Source organism: Gossypium hirsutum, chromosome D11 (assembly GCF_007990345.1).
Source record: "Gossypium hirsutum isolate 1008001.06 chromosome D11, Gossypium_hirsutum_v2.1, whole genome shotgun sequence".
In the NCBI taxonomy this organism is placed as follows: domain Eukaryota; kingdom Viridiplantae; phylum Streptophyta; class Magnoliopsida; order Malvales; family Malvaceae; genus Gossypium; species Gossypium hirsutum.
This window is the reverse complement of record NC_053447.1, coordinates 4,344,936-4,360,012: the sequence shown is the minus strand read 5'-3', so window position 1 is coordinate 4,360,012 and position 15,077 is coordinate 4,344,936. Positions and strand designations below refer to the sequence as shown.

The window sequence follows — 15,077 nt, the reverse complement described above, 5'->3', positions numbered from 1 at the left end:
TTTGAAAAATAAATTTTACACAAATTTTTTAAATTACTTTTTCGAAAAATTTTAATTTATTTTTACTATTTTAAAAATATTGTTTTTACATAATAAAAAATAAAATTAATTATTAACAAAATTAGATTGGATTTGAATAATGATACTTAAGTTTATTAAAAAACCATCCAAATATATTGATTGAAATCAATTTTACATAATCGTGCAAACATTCATCAAGTAAAATGTATTTTACAGAAAATAATATCAATCGAGTTAAATTTAATTTTTAATTAATTCGTATATCAATAAAAAGAATATTTAATTATTTTATAATTTTTTATAATGATGTTTTATATAATATATAAATTACTTAAATTTTATTCCAAATTTAGTTGTTTGTATAATATTTTATATCGATTTTTAAAATTTCAAAATAGTTTTTTTAAAACTTTTTTATTGAAAAAGTATTTACAAATATAAATAGTTTTAAATAATTTTAAAATGTCATGTTAATAGTTTTAAGTTTCTATACATTTTTAATTAACAAACTGTAGCATGTTTTAAACATATTTTAATCACTTTTTTTAAAACATTTAAGTAAAATTTCCAGTAATTTCAACAAAGTTTTAAAATTGTTTGTTAAAAAGTTTTATTTTTTCTAAAATTTTGTTAGAAATATGTCAAAAATATTAACAACATTAAAAATATTTTATTTAAATATTTTAAACATATTAACTAAAAATATTTTCAAAATAGTGTCAAAGTGTTTATGGCAATATGTTAAAATAATATACAAAATTGTTAAAAACAATTAACATTGTCTATATGTTAAAAAATTTTACTTTTTTTTAGTATTTTTTTAAACATGAAAAAAAGCCAACTTTGAATTTATGGAAAACTTCCATTTATTTCATATATTTCTACTTTTATTTGTAAAAATTTTCAACATTAATTACAAATTGGACTCATAAATAATTTAGTAAAGAGTAATAAATAATTTAAATACTAATTACAGATGTCTCATATTAGAGAGGTTTTATTTGGCATAAAAATAAGATAATTATGAAGTATATTAAAGTATTTTTATATAGTATATTATTGAATTAATTGGTGTGTATAGTCATAATTTATAGTTAAACATTATTAGGATAAGCAATCACGAACTTTAAATATACACCATAAAACGAATATGAAAAGTACTAAAAAGATTATGTATAATTTAAAGAAAATTACTTTGTTTTAAATTAATGCATAAAAGTCGAAACAATTTTCCTATTATCTTAATGTATAAATGACAGGTTAGATTGTTTTCTAGATTGTAACTTCATATTATTATAGTACATATATATGATTAGATTTATGAAAAATATTTTTCGCATATCAAAACCCCAAAAAGTTATTTTTGGAAGAAAAAACATTAAATTATATTACATTAAACACGATTATACCATATAAAAAGACCGAAATATACCGCAATATGGAATGTAAGTCCATTACTTTTTGCAATTCACTGTGGATATGATCTGGAGGTTGGCAAAGAGATCATATAGTGCAGTATCAAGCCATTTCTGATGATAATTATAAAGCTAAATCGAAGTGGTAATTTGTCAGAATGGTTGCATTACATTATCCATACTACGAAGCAGAACATATGAATTATATACAGGCTGAAGTTCTTGCAATGCGAAGCGTAACATTTGAAACTTGAAATGGAAACAACGATAACAGTTCCTTCATTGATAAACTATGATATTAGGTAAGCCTGTCTAGATGATCTTCTCTTAGAATGAAGCATCTTCGACAATTCCTGTATCTGTAACCTCTCGAACAAGGTTTTTGGTGGAAGGCAATCCGGCTACGACATCGGATTCGATACCGCACTCGTCTACACCCCTTTTGATCTTGAAGTAACCATCCTGTTACGAGAAATACAATAGTCAATATTTAAGCATCATAAAGACGGTTTCTAAATGAATATGGAGAAAAGTGGGACAGGAAACATACATCACCCCAGCCTCTATTCCATTGGTTTGCAAGAAGCTGCAATGGAGGAAAAAGGTAAAATATTAAAATGAAATCAAAGTAAATGATTCTTCAGATATTTGGCTAAAGATACAAGCCATTCAAACATACCCAGTAATCCTCTCCATCATCTGAAGTTCCCCACCCGATCAGCTTAACTGCATGGCCTCCCATAACATCGCCAGTCAAATGTTTGTAAACTCCCGACTTGTAGTGAGCAAAATCCTGTAAAAATCATGAACCAGCTTAGAATATCGAACTGTGTTTGATCAGACTTTTCATTTCTAGAAATACCTATACCAGACACATGGATATAGGGATTCATTTTTCTTGAAGTGCCAAAAACATGGCAACTCTTGCATGGGATTCATGCAAAAGTAATAGTTTCAAAGCCTGCTACCGCTCGGAAATTGCTCATCCAGAGAAGCAGGAAATTCAATTAGAAAACTACAGAGTTCTTCCTTTACCTCATAAACGGTGAAGGACACCTCAACCGGTCCATTCTTATAAACCTCAGCCATGATATCAGCAGGATTTGATTTGATCCTATACGCACCGACGCTATAGTGTTTTGACTGCTTCCAGAGAAGGTTTCCCTTAACACACTTTCTCACACATTTGGGAGTCGGAAATGCAGGCTCGCAACCAGGGTGAGAACAACCAATATCATCAAAGTATGGATCACACTGCAAGATGAAGAATATAATATTAGGAGGCAAATTACGTTAAGCTATAGATTTTAATACTAAATCAGGTTAGATGTCCAGAATGTTTATCTAATACAGAGAAATCACCAGATTTTCGAATGAAATAATCTTATCATTTCATATTTATACTACTTGAAACTATTAATATAAGAATCTAATTGTTCATCTATGTTACTCTGGGTATTCGTTTTTGTTTGAAGCACTTGCGTCTGACACTATTGTCTTATCATATCAAGTTATGATTATGGCGACATGATTTCTAATACTTTGGAAACTTAAACCCGTATCCATCACTCATACCCACGTCTGAGTGACAAAGTTCTCAGTGAAATTGTGCTTGAGAAAAAAAATACCTCTTCAGTGACAACACCACTGCGTACAAAGTATCTCCATGCAGAGATTGGATACCCTCCATCACAACCATCTCCACATAGAAAGCCACAGCATGCAAGAAGATCATTAACAGACAGAGATATGTTCTGTAACCAAAGATTTTGCAGGTAAAAATTGATGTCTATGAACCGTAAATGCTGACTCTTTTCCTTTAGAAAGAGAAAGGAAACAAAAAGGAGTTTCATTTACCATGTCAAAATGGATACAGAACCGATCAGATAGTGATTCAACAGCTCCAAAAGCCCAGCAAGAACCACAGTGACCCTAAAGCATAAGCACAGCTAAGCATACTCAGATTTTAATTCTACAAGAACCAGATATAAAAATTGAGAGAAATGAAAATGAGTTACCTGATCTTTAATATTGAAATTGACCCAAGTATTGATTTCATCATAAAAAGAAGGAAATCATCAGTCCAATTTGTTTAAAGTTGGCAAAATTTAATAAACCAGCACATAACTCACCGAGAATTCTTCCAATTGAGGTACATTGTGGCCAAGCTGTTCTAGCATCAAAAGAAGTTGGCAACTTCAAGGATTTGTCATGAGTTAAAATAGGAACGCCCAAAAGTTCTTTCTTAGGTGTTGGTTTTACTCCAAGAAGGTGCTTAAACTCACCAATCTATGCATCAAAACAACAAATTGGAACTAATAAGCATACAGAAATAGCAACATAAACGAGAAAGATCAATGATGAGGTCCAGGAAGTTGCTGACTTACGGTGTAATTAGAAAATCTAGGATTCAGTGCAGCTTCCCATCCAGCCTTGGGGTTTTTATTTACTTGTTTTACAATTGAATCCTACATGATCAAGGTGAGAGTAAAGAATCAACGGCTGTCTATTTAACAACTGAAAGTTGAAGCCCTTCTTTCCCTTAAACACATCAGATGGAGAACATACCTGAAGGATCCGAGAGTTAAGCTTGACGTCTGAAAGTTGCTCCACAGCAATCACCTGCTGACAATTCAGTATCAACTAAGTCCAAATTGCAACTTTGGGGGCTGAACCATAACAACCTAATCAATATTTACTAGCAAACAAAGATGGCAGCCATACATAGAAAGCAACCACAAATAAGCTCCCCTGAAATCTCTTGTTGAGAAAATCAATTTTCTTTTTAGTTATATTGATTTAGTTTATATCTTTTCATCAAACACATGGTAAACTAAAAAAAAAAACGTCAATTAACCACTATCAGCTCAAAAAAAGTTTCAATCTAAAAGATCGAAACCCGGTGATGGCAAAACTAATAGCAGTAAATAAGTTTTCCTGAAGCCTCTCGTTGAGAAAACCAATTCTTTTTAAAGTCTACATTGAACACATGGTAAACTAAAAAAAAAAATCGTCTATTTCACGAATCACGACTATGAGCTCAAAAAAAGGTCAACGATTTAAGAATTTCCATCTAAAAGATCGAAACCGATCTGGTAAACACGGATTCTAGATATTATTGCCAGTTATCAAAGTCAAAAACAGTATCGAAAATACACGTATATGCCCCAAAAAAATCGGACCCAAATTAAGAAAACGGAAGAAGTATCGGAAAATACCTTTGGGTGAACCGTAGAGAGAAGCAACAGAAAGGTAGCAAAAAAGAACGAGGGAGAAGCCATAACCTTCGTTTCCAAGGACAGAGGAAAGGGCAAAAGTGATTATGGGGATTAGAAGGGTCCTATTGCTTGAGACCTTCCTTTATTGTTAAGATTGCAAAGAAAACGACAAAGGAGAGGTTAAAAGCGAGATAAGGGAGAGAGATGACGAAACTTCAAAAGTCCCATATTTTGAGGAATGATTGCGTGTTGGGTTATTATTGGACTGCTTGTGGACATTAAAGCGGCGCTGACGTCGAAATTATGGGAAAATCTGACACCCTGTCTTGTGGCATCTTTCCTCCCCGCCATTGTTATCTCTAATGAGATATTTTTATACAATGTGTTACTTGAACTTTCACAGATAGATTCAATGTGGTGTCTTAAAGGCTAAATAGACAGAGTCAATGTTTTTAGTTGGGGGTTATTATTAACGTAACATCCATACATCACTGGAAAACGCAATGCAATTAAACGTTCGAGTTAGTTCGGAGTATAAATTTGTCGAGAAACGTTTAAATGAGATATTTGTATTTACGATTTATTTTTTAAAATTTTTAAAAGAAAAATTGAGTTAGATTCGATTAGTATAATCACTAAAATATACCCATTCATTTCGCTTCATCAAACCGGGATAAATTTTTAATTAAACTTAATATTTATACTAATATATGATTAATGTAATGATTCTACTTTTAAATAAATAAATTTAAATTTTAAATTAAATTTATATAAATTGTGAATTTAATTGAAATATGACTAAAAAAATTAATAATAATTAAAATATATCATGTTACGAATAATAAAATGAACATAATCACTTACAAACAATGCACTCGATTCAAAATTACTTAGCTCAATACGAAAATAATCAAAATCTAACCTTAATTCTACGTGAATGCTGTTGGTGTCACTGAAACTATAACTTATAATCGAAATTATGTGACATGAAGGGATAGCTCTAAAAAAAAGTAAAATCCCAAAGCATTTTTGTGGTTTACAAAAATTGCATCCTAACATAACATAAATATGCAATTGCGTAAAATTTTATATAAAACTTTCAACACATTACAAAAATATATATTTATTTAATTCAATCATAGTGATAAATTGTGTAAAATATGAGATAAATCAAGACACAACACAAATATGACACAGAAACATAATTTATTTTATAAATTGAACCATTACTATAGATTATGAAGACATGATATGTTAGCATAAACACGTCACACACAAAAAAAAAGTTTAAATTTACAAAATATGAATTATTGATATGGATGATATATACAAATTTATAATATTCTAAATTTATTTTTTTTTGAAAAAACATGAATAACATACCACTACAGACATAACAAAATCAAATTATTAGTATCTAAAAACTTATATAAATAAAATATACATAAATTTATGCTACCTTAAATATAAAAAAATTAATATAAATGTGAATCACATCACTTCATTTCATCCGAACACGATAAAAACAAAATCTCAAAATATTTTTAGATTGCCAAATACCTTTCTGGGAAATCCTAATAGCATTGCTTAGCGGAAAATTAGTCTTCCTTAAACTTTAATTGAGTATATATTTTTATAGATTCCACGTAATATTAAATTTTCGGATTGAATTGATCTACTATTAATCCGAGTAAGAAAAACCAAAATCATTTTCCTCCTTTCTTTCAAATGTACTTATTAACTTAAACAAGTAGCATTAGTTTCATCTAGACCTGTCCATGGGTCGGGCGGCCCGGCCCGGCCCGACGGCCCGTTTAAAATATGGGAGGGTTTGGGTAAAAATATAGGCCCGAAATATGGGCTTGGGCAAAATTTTAGGCCCGTTTAAAAAATGGGCGGGGCCTCGGGCAATATTTTTGCCCGGGCACGGCCCAGCCCGGTCCGAAAAATATTAAATATATTTTTATTTTTAAAATATAATAGTTTTTTATTTTAAGTTTATTTACTTTCATTTCCTTGACTAGTGTTACAAAATAATAATAAAACATCAAGTTTATTTTACTAATCAAGTGTTAGATTTTGTTACAACAATTAATACAATTAATACAATTAATAATTTGATAAATTTACTAATCAAATGTTAGATTTTATTACAACAATTAATACAATTAATAATTTGATAAATTTACTAATCAAATGTTAGATTTTATTACAACAATTAATACAATTAACAATTAATAAATTGATAATTTTACTAACAATTAATTTTAATAACAATTAGTTTTAATTTTATTAAAAAAACTAATTTTAATTTTAATTAAAAATGGGCCGGGCCGAGCCGGGCTCGGGCCTCATATTTTTTCTTCGGGCTGGCCTGGGCAAAATATCATGCCCATATTTCGGGCCGGGCCGGGCCCGGGCCTAGTAAGCGGGCTGAAAATTTTTGTGAGCACGGCCCGAACCTGGCCCGGCCCGGCCCATGGATAGGTCTAGTTTCATCCCCAAAAGGAAAATTTCTAATTAGGATGCCTTTGTTCTATGAAAATTAATTTACGAATTTTTTTAGCTATTTTTTTGTATTTATTTCATGAAAAATAGTTAACGAAAAATGATTTATTTATTTCAAATTTGAAATTTGACTCTTCCTTTTAAAAAGAATCCCTTATAATACATTGATTTATATATAAAATTTATTTGAATAAGGCAAACACTATTATATTGATAATATGTTTAAATTAAAAAAGTTTGTCACTAATAAGAATCATAAATTATAATAAAATAAAGACATAACACATAATATATTGCAAATTTATGCACCTATGAGTAAATGTATTTAGGAAGTCTCTATATTCCAACAATAGATTAAATTAATCTCTTTATTATTAAATAAATCAATTTAGTCTATGTTGATAAAAAATTATAAAAAAAAAAGACAATTATTAACTGTATTAAGTTTTCTAGTTTAAAAAAATATGGCATGAATATTTCATCTTTTAGAAACCACCACTGAATGAGAGAAGAAAAAATTAGAAATAAAAAAACCATTATCAAGAACTTAAGAGAGCCGCTAAATTGATAACGCATAAAAAATCAAATGTTTTATTAAATATCACGTATATGCTAATAACTGAAATTAAAATTGCTACTTTCAATAGATAATCACATTTACAGAGAAAATAAAATGGACGGAACTAAAAACAAAAAAAAGAATCGGGATTGGATTATGTTGGAGTATATCGAGTCGTGGGGGAATTGCCAGCTTAGTTATCATCTCTACATCTCATATCATGTCTTTTTCGTGGTGTTTCTCTTTCCAAACAACAAAGCTCATTTTTCTCTTTCTATTGAAACCCTAATCACCCAAGAAGTGTGCCACCGTCAATGGTCAACTTCGGTCACAAACACAGTCAAGTCGAAGCTCTCTCATGATTCTCTCCTCTAACGATTCAAATTTTGATTCTCATTGTTTTTTATTGCGATTTTCGATTTTGGCTCGGGATATCTATTAAGTTGTTAGGTTTGCTGATAAATTGGGTTAACATTTTAAGTAGATGGTTGAGTAGAATTATGAGGAGTGAATATTGGTTGCGATAGCAAATAAGGTTTAAGAAAGAGGTGATGGTGGTGAATTGAGAAAATGGCAATAGTGAGTTGAAGCTTGGGACCGGCCCACACAAAATTTTATTCTGTTTTTTTTTTTAGGTTCAAAGTCTAGTCTGAAAAAATAGATTTAAAATTTTATTCAAGTTCAGCCTAAATTAAAAAATGTCAAACACGAGTCCGACCTAATCTATTTATATTAGCTTTTTTAGATTATTCTTTTATATAAAAATAAATTACATCAAAAACATCAAAAATATTAAAATAAATATATTTTCAATAAATTAAAATATATTAAAATAATAATAGTTAACACTAAGATAGTTACAACTTAATAAGCAAATGTCTCAAAAATAGTAACAAATCTAACAATAAAATATGAGTTATATAATATTCAAATAATAATAACATAATAACAGTATAATAGAAAAATGATAGCAAAACAACAACAAAATAACAATAAAACAACTTATTTAGGTCGGGCAGGAGAAAAATCCTATTCAAGGCTCGACCAATTTAAAAACGAGTTTTATTTTTATTTTTTGTCTAAACTCATTTTTGAATTTATGTTTTTATCAAAACACTCTTACTTATCAAAGGAATTTTTAAATTCAGACGAATAATTTACCTATCATCAGGTATACTCGGAAATTGTGCAGATAATTTCTAGATTAAATGAGAAGTTAGAAAGCCATAACTATTTATAAGGGAATCGTGATATTTGTATAAAGTTAATAGTTTAAAGAAGTCTCAGCACATCCCAAATTAATATTTACAAAGAAAAAGTAAAGTTCCATTTGTATAAGATTATGCATTTATTTAAGTTTTTTATATTTAGATATTCTAATTATTTAAACTTATTTTTACCAAAATAATATTTAAATACTATTTTATATTAATTTATCAAATTAAATTAAAAACAATATTAATTTATCATACAATTTATAAATTCTATAAAAAATCAAGCTAAAAAGCGTTTGAGAACTTTGAGGGCCAAAGACAAATTATCATATTTTTAAACATTAATTATAGTGTTAGAATAAAATTTTAAAAACCTTGAAGGGTTAAAATGAAAATTTTCAAATTTAGAGTGCTGGCCCCCTGCCAGCCCCGCCCCCAAAATTCGCCCCTGTTTACAGAAAACTGCCAAACCATATTCCAACCCAAACGGAAGCTATTACGCCGGACGAGATAGTTCTCTCTCGCCTCTCAATTTCAAAATGAGATAGGTACTTTACGCTTCTATTTTAAATAGCCTATTTGGTTTAGGACCTTTTCTTTTCTTTTTTACTCGTGTAAGCTGTAGCAAGGTTCTTACATTGATCTTCATTCAACAAACCTAGCTAATATTGGAGTTCAATCCAATCCAACTCTTTTCTTCTTCACCACCGAAAGTAGAAAAAATGGATAATAAGGACACAACTCATTCTCATCTATTGAGTTTTCTCAATGCTATTCTCCGGTTGACTTTTGCTGCGTCTATGGCTCGACTCTTCATTCAACCGATCCTGGCAAGGTTCTTCTGTTTCACCATAATTCTGTATTTCTTGCATTTCACCTTTGTATTTTTTTATTTACTTTTTTTTTTTGCTTTTCCAGTCAACCATGGTAGATTACATACTCGGCGTGTCTGACCCCCTGCAATGGCATTCCGAGGTGAGATTTTCATATTTTAAGCTATGTCACTACTACTTCACAATTCTTTACATTGTGATTTTCCCTTATATTTTCATCTATCTAATCTATTTTGTCTTTCTCCAACTAGAATCTAAAAATGAATGCAGATCATTACGCCTCATGGATGGTGCTTCTCGGTGGGGCGAAACTGGTTCTCTCTCTCTCTCTCTCTCTCCCTCTCTCTCTCTCTCTCTCTCTCACATTCATCGGTACAGTTTTATTTTTGTTTCCCATCAACTCACACTACAGTTTGTTGGTTTGTAGATTACTAATGTTGCAGACAAATTAGGAGTAGGAGTACATTTCAACCCGTATGTTACTTGGAATAACAAGGTAATTGAGTTTTAATTATTTGAGATCTTAAGTTTAATATGATTACTGAAATGGATTATAGGTGTATACACACATTGATTTCGTTTAAATCTTAATTGCCCCACACTTTGGCTTTATTGTGGATGGCAGATGTTGAAATATGGAGTTGTTAGAATGCATGACTTGATCCAAGACATACTAAATTGGGAGAGCTTCTACTTGAGTGGTCGTTTGCAAAAACCGGTGTGTTTTATCTGATTCTTTTTTTCCTCAGTATCTTGTGTTATATTTCTTTCAAAAAAGTACTGCAAAAATGGATACTTTTTGTGAGTTGTAACTAATTGTTAACTGTCTTGTAAAGCTTGTCTAATGTTAAAATCACCCTTGTTTTCTTGTTTGCCAAATGAAGGTGAATCATTCGGCATTTTTGTAGAAGCATATTCACCATTTATTGCAGTATTCTTTTACCTTTGTTTTTTTAGGTAAATATGCTTGTGGATAACCTGGACATTGAAACTATAAACTCAGTTAACCTTCGAGCTGCGGTGTCTGCTGCTCTCCTCCTCTTACCACCCAAATTCACAGAGGTTTGCTCTGTTGCTGTTTTTTCCTCTTAGAAATCTCATATTACCAGATATATTATAATCAACTCCGTGTTCATGTAGGAAGACCTTTATGCCAAAATATGTAGCCTGTCATACATGGGTGACGTGCGTATGCTTTTTGCAGAGGACCGAAATAAGGTAAAACTTAAGTTTGTTTAAGGAGGAAATTTGAAGGGAAATATTTAGCTGTCGATTGTGCAATTCATCTTCTGAAATTTACATTGGTTTTGTTAATCAAAGTTGGGGAATAACTTCTGAAATTTCCTTTTTTTTAGTAAATTTTCCACTGCTTCTTTGTTCAATTTTCATTTAATCTGGTATTTATTTATTTATTTTTTGATAAAAATCTGGTATTTATTTCATTATGCTGTAAGAGGGATATTTTCTTGATTCAGGTGAAGAAGATCGTACAAGGGCAGTTTGATTTATTCCAGTCCATGTATAAGCCGTTTCTTGAAGAGTATGAAGGCAAAGACTTTTTAAGATTCTCATCATCTAAAAATCAACTTGCAAATATATCTCAGGTTTATATAAATTCAAATTAAAGAACCCAAAGTTGGTATCATTTATTGCTCACATACTTAAATAAGTTCCGAGTAAAACAGTAAAGCTCTGCCAGAAATGAAGTCTCTGCATTCTCTGCTTATCCAAGCTCTTTAATAGTTAAAATGGCATACTGAATTTTTATGCACTAACACTTACTGCTTGCATGGTTTTTAATTACATGAATTTGGTTTTTCTTTAATGTTATTTTAGGTTGTTGTGTAGGTATGAAGATGGTAATTTCTTGTTTCCCGTATTTGTTGATTTCACCTCATAGAGGGAATTGCCCGTAAATGGTATTGATAAGAAGCTTTACTAAATGACTTAACTTTTATGGAAAAGTTATCATATATTTCATGCCAGACCTTTGGGGCTTTTGAATTGCATATGGAATAACATTCTCTGTGAGACTATTGATATTGAAATATTCTTGGTTGAAATCAGGATTGTGGCTTACCAGTGACTCACTCGCACATATCTTTCCTTCCTCCAACTGTTAGAAGCCAATGGGGATGAAGATAGGGAAGAAGAAAGTAATCAGTGAATCTGGTAAGTGACCGCTTACATTAGCCCCCTAGTCTTGAAAGCATTTTTTTTTAAATACTGCTACTAGGTAAGTTGGTGAAGTAGATTGATTTACAAAGGGAAATTGTTTGTTATGTTTGGTTGAATATGGGCAGGTAAGGTTGGGAATGGGAATGAGTTAGGATTTGGGTCAAGAGAAGAGGCTGCAAAGTGCATGCAGAAGGCATTGAGGCGAACAGTGATGGTTTCAAGTGCAAGGCAAGCAGTATCTGGTGTATTGACTGTGGGCGGTGTTAAAGCAGCTAGATATCTAACCAGTAAGATGTGCAAGGCTTGGAGATCATGGACAAGGACATGATTATCATAACCTAAATCAAGGCTGGGCTGGGATGGGAAGCTGTTATCGTAATCTAAATCAGGCTGGGGATTGGGAACTGTTGTTGTGGTTGGTTGGTTATTGTTAAAAATGAGGAAAGATAGTAAAAGTGTTTCTCACTCATTACTATTTTCTTTTTGGTTATACATAAAATATTATTAAGATAAAATCTTATATATATGTATTGACTTATTTGAAATTAAGTTACATTACAAGAAGTTCGAAAAAAAAAATTACAATACAAATTTCTCAAGTAATGAGTCATAATTATTATTAGCTTTTTCGTACTCAAAAGTAATTTTTATTTATTTATTTTTAAAGTAAAGAAATCTATTATAATATACTAATAAACAAAAGCTAAAATCATTGTAATAATTGAATTATTTTAAAAGATATATACTTTGTAATGGTAAACAAAAATAAAAAAAAAAAAATTAAACAAACAATTAAAACAAAAAAAAAATAATATAATTTATGTTAATAATCTATTTTATAATGAATTATAAAGTAAATCAATTTAGTTAAATTATTATTTAAATCTTGAACAAAGGACTAAAAATTCAATTGTATAATACGAAATTATTTCGGTGGCATATGTTGGCGAGAGAGGGCAACTGAACTCTCGTCGTAGAAGTAGATTATAAATTTATATAATTCATAAGTGGCTGCGGTGGCCACCGCTTCGTATGAGTTTGAAATTCTGCCAAACCCAAACTAAAGCCGTATTTATTTCTTCTTTAAACTCCGACGTACTGTTTCTTATGCGATTTTTGTTTCTCTGCAGTTTTTCAATCTCCCAAAACATGCCACAAGGTTCCTAGATTTTTTCCCTATTCCACTGTTCCAAATCAATTAATAAAAACTCAGCTAATAGTATTTGAGTTTTATGTTAATGCAGACCTCCCTGGGTTCTACTATGATGCGGAGAAGAACAGGTACTTCCCCAATAAACCTCGGATACCTGGCTCTTCTTCCTTCTCCAATGCTTCGCCATCCCAAAACAACCCTCTTTCTAGCTCCCTCCAGGTAACCCCTTCGGATTCTTCTTCAATAACTTAATTTTCATACTTCAACACTTGAAACTCAAAACCACATTAAAAAGGTTTTCCTTAGGAATATAATCATTAATTCATGCTTAACATCTGCTTCTGTATTGAGATTTTCGATTTTTCAGTTGAAAACATATATTTTAACATATCCATTTATACTGCAATATTAATTCTACAATAACTTTAATTACACACATAGCTTCGTGTGTTCCTATCTTCAATTCTTTAGCTCTTTTTGGGTGCAGGCGACCAAGTTATGTCCAAAAACCAGTCCACATCTAAGCGCTCATCTTAGAAGTTGAACGGCAATGCTTTTAGTTATGATCGAGAAGGCATAGCTTGTGAGGAATCAATAATACATCTTCTAAACTTGTGGTAATTTTAAGTGGCCTTTCATTTCCATTTATCCATAATTACAAATTATCATGTAGTCACTAGTTTTCTAAACTAACTAAAATGGACTGCAAGATTTTTTTTATCCCATTAAGAGCTACCTTAGTTTATCTCGCTAATGGATCAAACCTCATCTTTTTCCTTGTGACCCCTCAAGAATATGTATTGAGAAAACTAGAGTTATACTGTTTTAATATTATATTGCCTGTTAATACTCACGCATATTCCTTTGCAATATAGTCATTCTTTAAATCAGAAGTTTATTCCCCAAATTCTACTGATAACAACTTAGTTTTCGTTATTTATTTACAGTATTTCTGATTGTTCCAGTTTGGAGATATGGTGCAACAGACCGAAAATTTATTAAGAAATATACGTTATAGTGCTTTGGAGCGACACATGAGTCCAGACACAAGAGTCAAATGAAACAAAGTTGCTAGTGCATATACGTCCTTGAGGATACTGGTGAAATAGATATAGAATGATCCATCCCTCCAATACAAGATGCCTCCAATTCCAAATGGCTCCTAAAACTACTACTTTAGGTGGATCTACAATCTCTTAATATGAGGCATTAGCTGTTGGCATTTCTTTGCGTTGATCACATTTACTGGTGTCAAAATACAATATGCTGAAGTGTGTTATCTGTTACTCTGTTTGAGTAATGACCTTTAATTTGAAATGATTGTGTCAGTTCTCCCGTGCTCATGCATCATGGTTGGGTGACCTAAACATGCCATACTTCTTGCAAACTTGCTGTCAAGTGCGATAAAAATTAGGTCTCCTTTTCAATTTTGTTGCGACATTGGAACATCTACATATCTTGCTCATCTTTTCTTTCTCCCAATGATCTGGTCTTCTTTTTGGTGTTACCATCTAACATTACATAGCCCTTCGTATTGTTGTATTGGAGCTTTTACATATTATGATGCATGGTGCATTCTCCTACTACTGCAACATACATGCAGATGCACTAGTTCTTTCTCACTTCCATTTTTCTGTTTACGACTATTACATTGTATTTCTAAGCATTTGTCTCGTCGATTTGTTATTTTCTACTGGCTGCTATTGTGACATATGTTTAGCTTCTTTGATGGCGTTGCAAAGGAACTTATATATCATCCATTTTCTTTTAAACCTTCTATCAGTGCTGTGGTATTGAATAAAAATTTGGATACTGTTTAGCTATAGTTTTTGAAGTTTGGTTTTCTTGCAGTCTCTTAAAGGTTGGAAGTGAACGCCATTTGACTATGGGATCACACACATTCCCGATCGTGTTTGGCCTTCCACCAAAGGGGATGCGGAGAGTGATGAAACGCCTCCGTATGTCTCGAGGCCTGCAG

At 31.1% G+C, this 15,077-nt stretch overlaps 1 protein-coding gene, 1 long non-coding RNA gene and 1 pseudogene across 3 annotated transcripts; 2 read left to right on the top strand and 1 right to left on the bottom strand.

The window, feature by feature from the left end:
* Positions 1 to 1,563: 1,563 nt before the first annotated feature.
* On the bottom strand, positions 1,564 to 4,999 carry LOC107941895 (cathepsin B-like protease 3). 2 transcript variants are annotated; one of them, XM_016875519.2, is made up of 11 exons: positions 4,655 to 4,999; positions 4,005 to 4,058; positions 3,824 to 3,904; positions 3,569 to 3,725; positions 3,455 to 3,459; positions 3,294 to 3,368; positions 3,065 to 3,190; positions 2,472 to 2,690; positions 2,116 to 2,229; positions 1,987 to 2,022; positions 1,564 to 1,898 (listed from the first exon to the last, which is right to left on the bottom strand). In XM_016875519.2, the coding sequence occupies exons 1-11, from the start codon at positions 4,715 to 4,717 to the stop codon at positions 1,764 to 1,766; spliced, it is 1,065 nt and encodes a 354-aa protein (XP_016731008.1). In that variant the 5' UTR covers positions 4,718 to 4,999; the 3' UTR covers positions 1,564 to 1,763. The 2 variants fall into 2 exon arrangements, with proteins under 2 accessions (XP_016731008.1, XP_016731007.1); XM_016875518.2 differs by having other exon boundaries at positions 4,005 to 4,061; positions 4,655 to 4,882.
* Positions 5,000 to 9,717: 4,718 nt separating this feature from the next.
* LOC121223657 (phosphatidate cytidylyltransferase, mitochondrial-like) lies at positions 9,718 to 12,376 on the top strand (annotated as a pseudogene).
* A 699-nt stretch (positions 12,377 to 13,075) lies between these two features.
* On the top strand, positions 13,076 to 13,612 carry LOC121223656 (uncharacterized). Its single transcript, XR_005920948.1, has 3 exons — positions 13,076 to 13,105; positions 13,191 to 13,318; positions 13,587 to 13,612. It is a non-coding gene; the product is annotated as an uncharacterized lncRNA (long non-coding RNA).
* The last annotated feature ends 1,465 nt before the right edge of the window (positions 13,613 to 15,077 follow it).